At 56.3% G+C, this 14,410-nt stretch overlaps 1 protein-coding gene across 4 annotated transcripts in view; it reads right to left on the bottom strand.

The window, feature by feature from the left end:
* Positions 1-9,322: 9,322 nt before the first annotated feature.
* The window catches only part of ACSF3 (acyl-CoA synthetase family member 3), a 61,649-nt gene continuing 56,561 nt past the window's right edge, over positions 9,323-14,410 (bottom strand). For 3 of the 4 annotated variants that reach the window (XM_032156183.2, XM_032156182.2, XM_032156184.2), the window contains exon 10: positions 9,323-11,104. In XM_032156183.2, the coding sequence (XP_032012074.1) occupies positions 10,987-11,104 (118 nt within the window). In that variant the 3' untranslated portion in view covers positions 9,323-10,986. The other variant, XM_058440351.1, reaches the window with a different exon arrangement.

Consider the following 14,410-nt stretch of genomic DNA (forward strand, 5'->3'; position numbering starts at 1 on the left):
CCCACTACCATGCCCGGCTAATTTTTTTTCAAATTTTTAGTAGAGACGGGGTTTTGCCATGTTGGCCAGGCTGGTCTCGAACTCCTGATGCCAGGTAATCCGCCTGCCTCAGCCAAGTAGAGACTTTGCATAACACAAACACTGGGGCCGGGCGCGGTGGCTCACGCCTGTAATCCCAGCACTTTGGGAGGCCGAGGCGGGTGGATCACAAGGTCAGGAGTTCAAGACCAGCCTGGCCGAGATGGTGAAACCCTGTCTCTACTAAAAATACAAAAAAATTAGCTGGGCGTGGTGGCGGGCGCCTGTAATCCCAGCTACTCTGAGGCTGAGGCAGAGAATTGCTTGAACCCGGGAGGCGGATGTTGCAGTGAGCTGAGAGCATGCCACTGCACTCCAGCTGGGACACAGAGCAAGACTCCATCTCAAAAAAGACAAATAGAGAAACAACGCCGGGAGAGCTCATCACCCACACAGACACTGACTAAGACATTTTTTTTAAGTTGAAAAATGTTAGTAAATTTAACTAGTGACTGTAAAAGAAAGCCTAGTAAACAAACAAAACTGAAACCAGACAAGCCCTCCAAGATGGCGGGGAGGACTCTGCGGATGCCCCGAGGAGGTCACTGCCTGTCGTGGCCTTGGGGGATCTGTGGGGTGAAAAGCTATAAACTTGGTTGGAAAAAAAAACTCTGCAGATCTTATAGTATTTTAAAATGTTAAAGGCTACCTGGGCGTGGCGGTGACACGTCTGTGATCCCAGCTACTTGGCAGGCTGAGGTGGGAGGATGGCTTGAGCCCAGGCTCCATCGCCACAACATTTTTTAAAGAAAATTAGCCAGGCATGGTGGCATATGCCTGTGGTCCCAGCTTCTCAGGAAGCTGAGGCAGGAGTATTGCCTGAAGTGGGGAGGCAGAGGTTGCAGTGAGCCGAGATCGTGTCACTGTACTCCAGCCTGGGCGACAGAGCGAGACTCCGTCTCAAAAAACCAAAAAACAAAAAACAAAAAAAAAAAAGAAAGAAGAGATTAATGCATTTGAATACATTAAAATTTAACAATTCTGCACATGCTTCAATAGAACAAATGAAGTCAAAGGCAAGCCAAAGACCAGCCACGTATCCAACGCATAATCACAAAAAATATTGACCAGCCGCCCAACAGGAAATGGGCAAATAACTGGAACAGGCGACTTGCAAGAAAATCAAATGGCCCGGAAACATATTCTAGATGTTCCACCTAACTCGTAATCAGGGAAATGCAAGTTAAAATAAAAAGATTCCATGTCACACTCAGCACTGTGGTGAAAACTCAACGTCTCCCATTGGGATGTTGGCCAGTTGGTGAGATGGGGCGTCTCACACCCACAGTGCACAGCCTCCTTGGAAGGCGTCAGGCAAAATCAAGTAAGTGGAAGACATCTGGGCCTACCATCCAGTGATTCCACTCGCAGGATTATCTTCTGGAGAAATTCTTCCACTGTGCAAAAGAGGCTGCACCTGCAGCCGACTGCAGGTTTGCTCTTGGACAGGGAGTGTCCACTGGCTGGGTGTGGGCGGCAAGCCACCCAGGCGCCGAGGCAAAAGACTGAGGACACGAGCTTTTCCAGTATAATAAAATATAAAACAAGAATAGTTACACCAGATATAGATCTTAGGTATGATTATATATGAATATCATTAATCGTTAGTTTGTAGCAATTGCTCTTTATTCCAATATTATAATAATCCCTGCTCTATAATCATAACCTAGGAAAAACCAGGCCATACAGAGATAGGAGCTGAGGGGACATAGTGAGGTGTGACCAGAAGACAGGAGTGCGAGCCTTCTGTTATGCCCGGACAGGGCCACCAGAAGGGCTCCTTTGTCTAGCGGTGACGCCAGCATCTGGGAAGATGCCCCTGGCCAGGCGGACCGTGGTCTAGCGGTAGCCTCAGTGTCACGGAACAACACCCGCTACTTAGCAGACCGGGAAAGGGAGTCACCTTTTCCCCGGGGGAGTTTAGAGAAGACTCTGCTCCTCCACCTCTTCTGGAGGGCCTGACACCAGTCAGGCTTTCCCGCAGTTATCCGGAGGCCTAACCATCTCCCTGTGATGCTGTGCTTCAGTGGTCACGCTGCTAGTCCACCTTCAGGTTCCATCCTGTACACCTGGCTCTGCCTTCTAGATAGCAGTAGAAAATCAGTGAAAGTACTAAAAGTCTCTAATATGCGCAAATAATGGCATAAGCTGTCTTTCTCTTTGTCTTCTCTCCCTCTCTCTGCCTCACCTGCCAGGCAGGGAAGGGCCCCCTGTCCAGTGGACACGTGACCCACATGACCTTACTTATCATTGGAGAAGACTCACACTCTTTACCCTGCCCCTTTTGCTTTGTATCCAATAAACAACAGCGCAGCCAGACATTCGGGGCCACTACCGGTCTCTGCGCATTGGTGGTAGTGGTCCCCCGGGCCCAGCTGCCTTTTCTTTTATCTCTTTGTCTTGTGTCTTTATTTCTACACTCTCTCGTCGCCGCACAAGGGGAGAGACCCACCGACCCTGTGGGGCTGGTCCCTACAGCTGGGGTCAGTGCACACTCCACAGAGTGACATGAGGACAACCAGGTGAGACAGAGTCAGCATGGGGGACAGCAAAGCCCACAGGAGCCGAAACGTCCCTCACAGAGGAGCCAGAGCTCTGCGGGCCACACGTGCCAGCACTGAAACCTAAACCCATGACATCACTCAGGCATCGGGGTCCCCGTGAGCAGCGAGCCCCATGGGCTGGGGAAGGCGTCCACCTGGTGCCAGAGCCCGGAGGCTCAGGAGGCCAGAGGGCTCAGACTCCATGAACCTGGCTGGGGAAGTGCACGGGGTTGGTTGGCCGTAATCATCTCTCTTCCGTCCTCAATGTGTAAAATGTTTTTTTATTTAAAAAATGTTCTTAATCCACATTAGCACATTTCACCATCCTGGGGACAGCAGAATGGGGAGGTGGACACGTGGGCTTCCGTGCAGACTGGGAGGGGCTGCGTGGGCTCTGCCTGCCGATTAGAAAGCGTGGCTCCGGGGCCTGGGCCTGGGCCCATCTCCCCAAGCTCAGCCTGGGGCCAGCCCTGCCGGCTCCCGAAGGGCCCTTGAGGCTGCCCTGATCCTGCTGTGGCTGTCACCACACGCTGGGGCCCGGGGCGGCCGCACCTGGAGGGTGGCTCTGAGGCCAGATCTGTGTTGTTTATGGACACTTATGTGTGTGTGTGTGTGTGTGCTGTGCGTGCGTATTTGTGTGTGCACGTGTGCATATGTGCACACCTGTCAGCATATGTGTGTATGTGCGCATGTGGGGGTGTGTGTGCGCGCAGCCCATTCAGCTGGTGTGGGGTGTCGTCTTTTTTCTAGCTAAGACGTGGCTCTTCCCCATGGGGTGGGGATATAGGCACGCAGGTGATGCATTAAAGGTGCCTCATGCTGCTGGCATTGCTGCTGTCTTAATGGGCTTCGCTGCGGGGCAGGGGAGGGCCAGCAGGCGGTAATGAAGGAGACTGACGACTCCATGGCTAGAGTGACTGAATGGTTGTGAGTGTCTTGTCAGACTGTCAATGGGGGGCGTGCCCTGAGAGCTGAGGACGAGGGGTTGCCTGGGTGGGCACCGGCTTGTGATTTAGGACTGAGGGTGTGACTAGGGCCACCACATGTGAGTCCGTCTCACTCCTCTGCGACGCACGGGTGTGCAGATGCGCCCACGTGTTTGTATGTGTATGTGACACGCTGCACGCACGCTCGCCGATGCGGACTCACACACGTGCCCACGTGTCCCAGGGAGACCGGAGCAGGGCCCACAGGGGAATGAAGCTGGGATGGTCGCCACCAGAGAGGTCGCATCACATAGGGGCGGATGCAGAACGGGGGCAGCGGCTGGCCCAGGACAGTCAGGGCCTGGCTGGCAGAGCCTGGGGTCCTGTGCCCACCCTGGTCAGGGACCGCGGGCAAGAAGAGGACCCCTCTGCTGAGCCTGCAGCGTGCACCGGGAGCTGGTCTAGGAACCTTCTGGAACCTGCCTTCCATGGGACGGAAACTTCTGGAACTTCCCTTCTATGGGACGAAAGCTTCTGGAACGTGCCTTCCATGGGACCCTCTCATGCCCTTGCACGACTGCACCATTTTCCTATGTCACCGACGAGGACATGGGCTCTGAGCCGCTGAGTGACCTGTTGGCAGGGCTGGCGCCTGCCGTTCCAACTTAAGGACTTGCCACAGCTTACGACCCATGGAAGGAAGGTACAGGGAGGTGCTGAGGGGATGAAGGGCAGAGCTGGGCCTTGAGGCAAGGCCAGTGGCAGCACCGGGCTCCTGGACACAGCAGATGGCCCCAGGGAACCAGCCCTGCCCTGCCCTGGAGACCCCTCTGCCTCCGAGTCCCCCACGTCCTTCCACCTGGATGCCGCCACAGCCCACCTGGGCCTGGCTTCACGCCCCCAGCTCTTGCCAGGTATGACGGGTGGGCATGGAGGGTGCCTCAGCCCAGCCCAGGGAGGAGCAGCCGCGTGGCTGGAAGGCAGAGGGAGTGCCCGGAGCCAGCAGGGCGGCCACTGAGACCCCGCATTGACGCAGGGACCGAGGCACCCGGGGCCAGTTTCCGGGAGAGCCCCGCGATGGCGCCTCCCTTCCTCTTAGGTTCCCAGGGTGGGCTGGTGCGGGGACCGGGAACCGGAGTGACCCAAGACAGGTCGCCCGTGTGTCCTGTCACATCCGATTCCACCAACACCAAGATTCCTTCTGGAGGCTCCTGGGAGAATCCCTTTTCTGCCTCTTCCGGCGTCAGGAGGCCTTTCCTTGGCTGGGGGCACTCACGAAGCCAGCAGTGGCGGGCCAGCCCCCCTCATGCCTGCCTGTGCCACGGCCTCCCTCTTCCACTCAGCAGGATGGTGGTACCCTGTGCCCTCACGGGTCACCCAGGGGAGCCTCCCTGTTGAGGGAGCTGATGGGCCGTCCACAGTTGCAGGTCCCCGCTGCTGTGTGAACTCAAAGGTCCCAGGGAGAGGAAGTGGGGGGGTCTTAGGGAGAGGAAGCGGGGGGTATTAGGGTGAGGAAGTGGGGGTCTTCGGGCCGTCATTCTGCCACCCACAGGTGGGAGCCTCCTCATGGGGCATCGGGCCTCAGTGGCAGCTGGAGAGCCACAGGGGCTGTGGGGTGCCCAGCAGGGCGGGCTCAGTACTGCCCGCAGGACCACCCTGTTGTTAGGGCGACTTGGCGGCTCGCAGCCTTTTCAGCTCAGTTCCTAACAGCTGACGGGGGCGGCCCTGCCCCACCTGCCCTTGCCCTAGGAGCTGGGGATCTCCATCCAGCAAGACTGCGAACCAGGCCACCTCTGAGACCCGCTGCCATAGACCACGTGCTGGCCCTGGCTGCCGGCTAAGGCCAGGGGACACCCTCCTTGAGACTCGCAGCGTGAGGCTCAGCTCCTGAGGACCGAGGGGCCTCTGCATGGCGCTCCCTCCCCATCCCTTCGCCTCTCCAGATCCCCTGCCTGGCTCAATGCACGTCCATCCTGGGCCCTCCCAGCCTTACCTGGCCAAGCCGTGGCCTTGCCCACCTGCCTGGACCATTCCCTCCTGATCGGGTGCGATCTGCAGACAGCAGTGTCAGTGCTGCATGGAGGAGCCGCGGCCCGATGCCCACAGCACACACCATGCCCGTAAGCTGCATCCAGTCCAGCCTGGTGGCTCCCCGTGTGAGCCTGAGCTTGTCGGCCAGAGGGGACGACCTTGGGCTTTGGCCCCAAGCCCGTGATTCACACCCTCGCCCTCAACTCACTTGCCTTACCTGCTCATGTGCAAAGCAGGCTGAGCGCGCTGCCTTCAGTGGGTGTGAGAACCCTGGGACGGCACCTCAAGGGGTGTCAGAACCGGCAGCGCCTCCAGTGTGTGGGTCAGTGTGCGCTGGGTGTGTGGGGACCTGCGGCAGCACCCTCTGCCCACCCTCAGAGGGGCTGGTGCTCAGGGGGTGCCTGTTGGACCCAGGACCCACCCCTTCCGTGCACCTGCTTGTGGAGACCTGCAGGCTTCCTGCTCAGAGAGGCAGATGGGCCCCACGCTGCTACCGCGGTCATCCATCCCGAGACAAGAGTGCGCTCCTGAGCCGTGCTCATGGCTGTGCCGGCAGCTGGCCGGGGACGCTGTGGCCATCGTGCGTGATGGATCATGAGGCGCAGTCACGGATGTTTATCCTCCAGTGACCTCGTCTCTCTTGTGGCTGCTGAGGAGATGCACGTGGGGCGTGATCATTCGTATTGATCAATTTGGTGAGCTGCTCATTCGACACATCGTCAGTGTTTTCACACAGGGTCCACTTTACTCTTCCAGGCAGGAAAGCGGCTGCACTGACCTGCTCTGAGGCCAGGAAGGAGGGGACAGAATCGACTCCCAGGGGGTCTGGGGGGAGTGGGAGTCTGCTCTGGCTCAGGAAGGCTCTAGAAGGGCCACTAAGAGCGGCCACAACAGTGCACAAGGACCTTGTGATGAGAGCCACCTGAGTGAGTCCCAATGTGATCAGACGCACAGTGTGGGGGGAGCTGGGGCCCCAGTGCAGCTGCTTCGGGGAAGAAGTGACCACAGGCCTGGCTGAGCCTGATGATGACGGGGGAGGGAGGGACTGGTGTGCACACAGGTGTGCATGTGCATGTATGTATGCAGCTGTGTGTGTGACACATACATACATGTGATATATGCAGGCATGTGTGAGACACATACCTGTGGCGTATGCAGGTGTGACACACATACATGTGATATATGCAGGCGTGTGAGATGTATACATGTGCTACATGCAAACATGTGTGACATACATGTGTATGTAGGCATATGTGTGAGATATACATGTGATATCTGCAGGCGTGTGAGGCATATATGTGTATGCAGGCAGTGTGAGACACACATACCTGTGGTGTATGTAGGTGCATGTGTGAGATACACATCCATGATATATGCAGGCATGTGAGGCATAGATGTGTATGCAGGCAGTGTGAGACACACACACCTGTGGTGTATGCAGGCGTGTGAGACACATACATGTGATATATGCAGGTGTGAGACACATACATGTGATATATGCAGGCATGTGAGGCATATATGCATATGCAGGCAGTGTGAGACACACATACCTGTGGTGTATGCAGGCGTGTGTGAGATACACATATATGTGATATATGCAGGCATGTGTGTGAGACACAGATGTGATATATGCAGACATGAGACACATACATTGATATATGCAGGCATGTGAGGCATATATGTGTATGCAGGCAGCGTGAGACACACATAACTGTGGTGTATGCAGGTGTGTGTGAGATATACATGTCATATATGCAGGCATGTGTGAGACATACATATGATATATGCAGACGTGTGAGACATACAAGTGATATATGCAGGCATGTAAAACAAACATACAAGTGATATATGCAGGTGTGCGTGACATTCATGTGGTGTATGCAGGCATGTGTGAGACACATGTGATATATGCAGGCGTGTGAGGCATACATGATATACGCAGGCATGTGAGACAAACATACAAGTGATATATGCAGGTGTGTGTGACATACATGTGGTGTATGCAGGCATATGTGAGACACATACGTGTGATATATGCAGGCATGTGTGAGACATACATATGATATATGCAGGCGTGTGAGACATACAAGTGATATATGCAGGTGTGTGTGAGATACATGTGTATGCAGGCATGTGTGACACATACCTGTGATATATGCAGGCATGTGAGACATACATACCTGTGGTGTATGCGGGTGTGTGATACATACATGTGACATATGTAGGTGTGTGTGTGACATATATACCTGTGGTCCACACCTGTCTGCACACATCCCCTGTTACTGATGGTTAACTCAGTGGCCGGCGCACTCACCACCTTCTCACCATCGCCGGCAATAAGCTGTTGTTCTGCACTAGGACCTCCTCTAGCTTCCCAGGAAAGGAGGCCGGAAGCTTTGACACGAAGGTCCGGGAGCCATGGCTCCACCAGGTCAGTGGTGCCCACAGCGCTTGCCACACCGTCCACTGCCTCGCTCCATGCTATGCCTGGTGCTGCGTGAGTCCCGAGACCCGTTCCCGACCCTGGTGCCACCGGGACAGAGTCCAGGTGGGAGGGCATTGTGTGGTGTGTGTGTGTGGCCAGTCCCCACGGACAGGACTCCTGAGGGAACAAAGCCACCACTCCTTGGTCAGGGCTGGAAGGGCCCCGAGAGAGCAGCAGCCGCAGTTCACAGAGTAGGGAAACTGAGGCAGAGCAGGCTCAGGCCTTCTGTGTTGGGCCTGGACACCTGGGAGGAAGGCAGCCCCAAGGGCCGCTGTTGGGTGGGAACGTGGGCCCAGCTTGGCACTGCTGAGTTGCCTCAGGCCTGGCCTGTCTAGGCCTCAGTGGACCTGCCAGCCTAATGCGTGGGCTGCTGGCCCGGGCCCTATCTGTTGAACGAATGGAGGAGGCAGGAGCTGGGCCCATGGTCTCCCTGCCAGGGAAGCCGCAGGTGGAGGGAAGGCAGAGGGCGGCAGGGGTTTCATCCTGGCCCCTGATGAGGGAGGGGCAGGAAGGACGGGGCGGCGGCTACCACAGGCTGTGTGTGGGACTTTGCTGGCAGCAGCAGGCACGGTGACACAGCTTTGGGGACCAGCTGGTCACCAGGAGTCCCGCCATCCCCTGGTGCCTGAGAGAAGCTGGGCCACCCGCCTGGGAGCAGCTCCTGGCAGCACCCCCATGTCTGGCTGGGGTCAGAGCTGGTGACTTTTCAGATTAAAGCCAGCCTCCCCAGGGGGTCAAAGGCACCAGGCATGGAGAGGGGCGTCTGACCCAGCTGGTGGCAGCCTGCTCCCAGGGCACCTGCTCCTGGGTCTAACCTGTGTGGCATGGGGCCGCCCAGCAAGGGGCAGGGTGTGCGGGGTGGGTGCTGCCAACCATGTGGGACTGTGGTATCCTCATGGAACTCAGTCACGGTGACTTCGCAAACGGCACCCCCCTGGCCTATGTCTCCAGAGGCCAGGTCAGCACCAGAGGCCAAGACGGGGAATAAACTGGGCTTTAATGGAGAGGGAGGAGAGGATGAGTTCCCTGCAGGACGGGCTTGTTCTCCGCTGGTGGAGCGGAGGGGAACCAGGGGCCTGGCTGGGCACTGGCGGGCTGTGTGCATGAAGGCCGACCGGCCTGGCACAGGGACCGGCTGGAGAGTCGCTCGTGACTTTAGAACACGGCATTCAACCGCACGGCCATGAAGCACCATGTTCTGGTCAGCGAGCTCCAGGCTTTCTGTGGTTTGTGGTATTGTCAGCAGAAAGTTACCCTCATTATTTTGAAAGCATGATATATTGATATATACCATCGGATAAAGCAAATGATTATGTAAACTTTTTAGGAATCAAAAGTTTCAGGATTAAAGAAGAGAGATGCAAATGTAAAATTAGTGGAATTAAGTAAAAATCTTTCTATGTTAAAGTTGACCTTTTCCCAACAGAACGCATTTCCTTAGCTGCTAGCAAGGCCCAGACACAAACGTCTGGACTGTAGTCTCTGAGTGCCATTCCCTTGGGTCCAGGCCTCCGGCGGGACGGCGGGGCCCCTTCCTCTGACTGTTCCCGGGGTCAGGCCATGGGGATGCACAAGGCCACACCGTGAGGCAGGAGCTCGGGTGGGGCAGGGCCGTGGACTGGGGCACTCACCCGTCCTGGAAAACGGCTGGGACGCTGCTCTGTGGCCTCAGACAAGCTTGGTGGGCGACATGCTTAAGTGAGCAGGGCCCCAGGCCACGTTCAACTGTCCACGAGGCACGTGAGCCTCAGATGGGGCTGCTCTCCTGCCCAGCACACTCGTTTCTGGCCACTCTTTCAGACGTGCATTCAGGGGGCAGAATGTTCTGGTTAAGTTTAGGCCAGACACTGCTGGGCTATGACAGTTACTTCCCAGAGGCTGTGGGGAGGAGGCAGCCGATTCTGAAAATTGTCCAGAAACTTCTGGATTCTGCATGTGGCCCCTGTGCATCTGAATTGACCCTGCTAAGTAAATACAACGTGGCTGCACCGAACATTCACAACACGTTCCTAAGGTTTCTGCATTGGCCACGCCTGTGGGCTCTGGAGCTGGGTCTGGGGAAAAGCTGGTGAGCCACAGACATGAGATGGGGGCCATGGGGTACGTGGGGGTCTGGGTAGAGACGGTGATGGGAAGGAGGGTTCACTGGCTGAGGGACTGGTGTGGAGATGACCTGGAAGGTCCCTGCACTGGGGGGTGAGGCAGGGTCATGGCAGAGCAGCTCCAGGACTGTCTGTCCATGCACTTTGTGACACATGCTGACGGACACACAGTAGTGTGCAGGGTGGCAGCTGTCCCCACAGCGGGAGCTGCTCTCCTCTGAGAGTGGCACCAGGAAACGCCCGGAACCTATGGGACAGGGCTGGTTCTGGGAGGCTTGTGAACCCTCAGCTCCTCCCAGGAGGGCCCCCTGGGTGGCCGCCCAGACCTCCTATGTGGGCCGGGAGACACTGGCTCCGGGTGAGGCACAGGCACGTGCAGACATGTCTGCGCGCAGTCACAGGCACAGGCAGACGGCGTGGGACAGGGGCTCGTTTCCTCCAGCGGAGTCTTTTCTTTTTTGGGGGACACCTCCGGAACCTGCCCTGGAGAGCCTGGCAACTGCAGGGCACTGTGGGGTGGGAGGTGCCTGAGCACGTGGGGCCAGGGGCTGGCAACACAAGAGCATGCCTGCATCACGCTGCACAGGTGAGGTCGGCGGTGACCAGGCAGAGGTGACACCAGGGACGGTCTCCTTGAGCTGCAACAACTGGCCCGAGGCTGGGGACCTCACATGGTGATTTCACCCAAACAGTTCTTGATTCTACGTGACCTGATTTGGGGGTTCAGGTTCAAGGCCAGGTCTTGGATGGGGCCCTGTGGCGCTCAGTGTGAAGGGGACGTCTGCTGCTCCCCGCCAGACCCGCGGTCCCAGCCTGCCGGGTCACGCGGGGAGGAAGTGCCTGATGAGCGCCTTCTTGTCAAGCTTGCCCATCTGGTTCCGCGGGATCTCCTCCACCAGCACCAGCTCCGAGGGCACTGCGTATGGGGCCAGGACATCTCTGCAGAGACAAGCACAGCCTGAGGCGCGTTGCCCCGACACTGCCCAGCGGCAGGAGCTCAGGTGCCCCCGGGACCCTGCAGCCTGGCCAGGCGCCTCGGCCATCCTGAGGCCAGGCAGGTGTACTGGGCGACCGCAGCTGTCTCTGCCCTAGCAGCCCAAGGGTGGTGACTGCAGGAGGTGCCCGTCATGCTGTTATCACTGGTACCACAGAAGCCATGGCGCGTGAAGGCCTTGGGTGACGGCACGCCTGAGGATAGGCCTGCACAGAGAGGCCTGCAGGGCAGAGGGGCCCTCACACCAGGCCAGGCCTTCCAAGACCCTGCACTGGAGCTGGAACGCCCCATGTCACTCTGTGGCCCGTTCCCCTTCCAGAGGAGGCATGTGGAAGGGGCTGGGGAGTGGGTGGGCAGGTGGGGCAGGGGCAGCCTGTCCTGCATGGGGTATTTGAGATGGGAGTAAATGCCGCACAGTCCTGCAGACACAAGCCTGTGTGGCAAGAGGCCTCACAGAGCCCCACAGAGCCCTGCACAGCAGGGACGGCCCCTAAGGTTTGATACCTCCACTCAGGGTCCCCCTTCCTCATGGGCCAGAACTCGGTGGGTGGTGCCAGGGCAGTGGGCGGTGCCGATGCAGGTGGGCGGGGCCGAGGGCAGTGGGCAGGGACGAGGCACTGAGATCTGAAGCTGAGACTGCGGTGGTGCTCGGTGCTCCTCCACTCACCGTTAAAGAAAGAAGGAAAGGAACGGAGGAAAGAAATGAGATTAACCTCCCAAAAGGGAGATGGTTGTGTGGCCGCCGCCCACCAGTGATGCCCTGAAGGCAGCGGCTGTGGCCCAGGCGCAGGAGGGGCTGGTTCAGGGCGTCCAGGCTGCACTGAGCCGCGTCAGAAACGAACTTGATGGCTATTGTTCAGGTTACTGTTCCGTGGAAAAGTCCAGAAATCAAGTGGCGTGATTTCTTGACGCTTTTTGTGGAGGAAGTGTCACCTGCCGTCCAGACACGGCCAGAGACCCAGCACAGGCCCCCTGCCCACCTGCCCCTGCCTGTAGGCCTCTCGTGGCAGAGGTGGGAGTTGGCCCAGCCCAGTCTCCCGCTCTCCAGGGGTAACTGGCTTCGACCTCCGTGTTGCCGTCAACCTCAACCTCCACATTTCCAAATCGCATTTGTCTTTGTTTCTCTTTTCGTTCTGGGACAGGATCTCACTGATGCCTGGGCCGGAGCGCAGTGGTGCAGTCATGGCTCACTGAAGCCTCGACTTCCTGGGCTCAAAGGATGCCCCCGACATGCTATGGGCATGCATCACCATACCCGGCTGCAATGTTCCTATCAAATTTATTTTGGCACGTATATATTGTATAGTTATATAAAACGATTACAGGCATTTAAATGGAGGTGTAATTTACACCCCGCTGTCCTGTGTACAGTGTGGTGAGGGATGTGTAGAACTTTTTTCGTTTGAGACACAGTCTTGCCCTGTCGCCCAGGCTGGAGCGCAGTGGTGCAATCTCAGCTCACTGCACCTCCGCCTCCCGGGTTCAAGTGATTCTCCTGCCTCAGCCTCCCGAGTAGCTGGGACTACAGGTGCCCACCACCATGCCTGGCTAATTTTTGTATTTTTAATAGAGACGGGGTTTTACCATGTTGGCCAGGATGGGCTCCAACTCCTGATGTCAGGTGATCTGCCCGCCTCGGCCTCCCAAAGTGCTGGGATTAAAGGTGTGAGCACTGCACCCGGCCTGTGTGGGAATCTGAAGTTTTACTGAAGCAACTGCCCCCCACTCTAAGTAGCGCCCAGACTGAAAGGGAACATGGCCGGGTTCCCAGAAGCCCGTCTGCCTGCCTAAGCCACTCCCAACCCCCACGTGGAACCAACGTCTCGGCTTCTACTAGTGGACAAACTCTGTGAATGAGACTGGGTGGCAGTGGTGAGGGCCGGCGCCCCCTCCTGGTCACAGGAGGAAAACGCCCAGCAGCTCCCCATCGAGCCGGACGTCATCTAGGGGCTTTTTAGAGACTCCCTCATCAGGTTCAAGGATTTTCCTTCTTCTCCCAGTTTGCTAAGAGTGCTTGATATAAAACGCTTTCGGCATTTGCAAATGCTTTTTCTGTATCTATTGAAATGATACGATTTTTCTTCTTCATTCTGTAAATATGGTGAATTACCAGTGGCTCATGCTTGTAATCGCAGGACTTTGGGAGGCCCAGGCGGGTGGATCACTTGAGGTCAGGAGTTTGAGACCAGCTTGGCCAACACGGTGAAACCCCGTCTCTAATAAAAATACAAAAAATAGCTGTGCATGGTGGTGGGCACCTGTAATCCCAGCGACTCAGGAGGCTGACGCAGGAGAATCGCTTGAACCCGGGAGGTGGAGGTTGCAGTTAGCGGAGATCGGGCCACTGCACTCTAGCCTGGGTGACAGAGCAACACTCCATCTAAAAAAAAAAAAATATATGGTGAATTACACAGACTGATTTTTGAGTATGAAAGTAACCCTCTATTCCTGGCTTAAATGCTACTTGATCATGACGTGTTGTCTTTTCGTGCATTAATTGGATTTAATCTGCTTAAGTTTTGTTAAGGATTTTGTGTGTCTGCCCATTGGGAACACTGTCCTCTTGTTTTCTTGTCTTTGATTTCAGGGTAGTGCTGCTCCCATACAGGGGGTTAGGAAGGGCTCCTCCCCGCTCTGTTTCGTCAGAGACTTACTTTGTTGCGTCTGGTTTTATTTTTTGCCTCCAATGTTTGAGAGAATTTATCATTGAAACCTTTGGCGCCTGTTATTTGCTTTGCAGTTTTAAATTGAGAACTTAGAACTGTTCAGTCTGTTTCAGTGTGTGTGTCCGTCCTGGTAATTTATGTCTTTTAAGGGAGTTATCGGTTTCGTCTGAACTGCTGACTTCACTGGATACAGCAGCCCTGCGTGCCGCCATCCTGCCGGTCACAGCCCGCAGGCCTGAGGCGAGGTTTTGCTTCCTTCTGATATTTAGAATGCTGTTTTCTCTCCTTTTTGTTGGGTGTTCTTTCAATCTGAAAACTCATGACCTTTGGTTTGGGGAAATTTGACTGTGAATTTCCTCCCTGGATATCTTCTTTTTAGAACTCCCATTAGACAGTTGGAATGCTTGGATTAATCCTCTGACTTACTTCCCCCTGCCTCCCTTCCTGTTCTTTCTTTCATGGTGAATGGACGAGCACTGCAGTCTCAGCCTAAGTGAGTCACAGCAAGCAGGACTCAGGGGTGCAGGGGAGGTAGCTGTGGGCCAGGTACAGCAAGTGGCCTGGACAGCAAGGGCCTGGTTCCAG

Source organism: Hylobates moloch, unplaced genomic scaffold (genome assembly GCF_009828535.3).
Source record: "Hylobates moloch isolate HMO894 unplaced genomic scaffold, HMol_V3 SCAFFOLD_6, whole genome shotgun sequence".
Lineage (NCBI taxonomy): Eukaryota > Metazoa > Chordata > Mammalia > Primates > Hylobatidae > Hylobates > Hylobates moloch.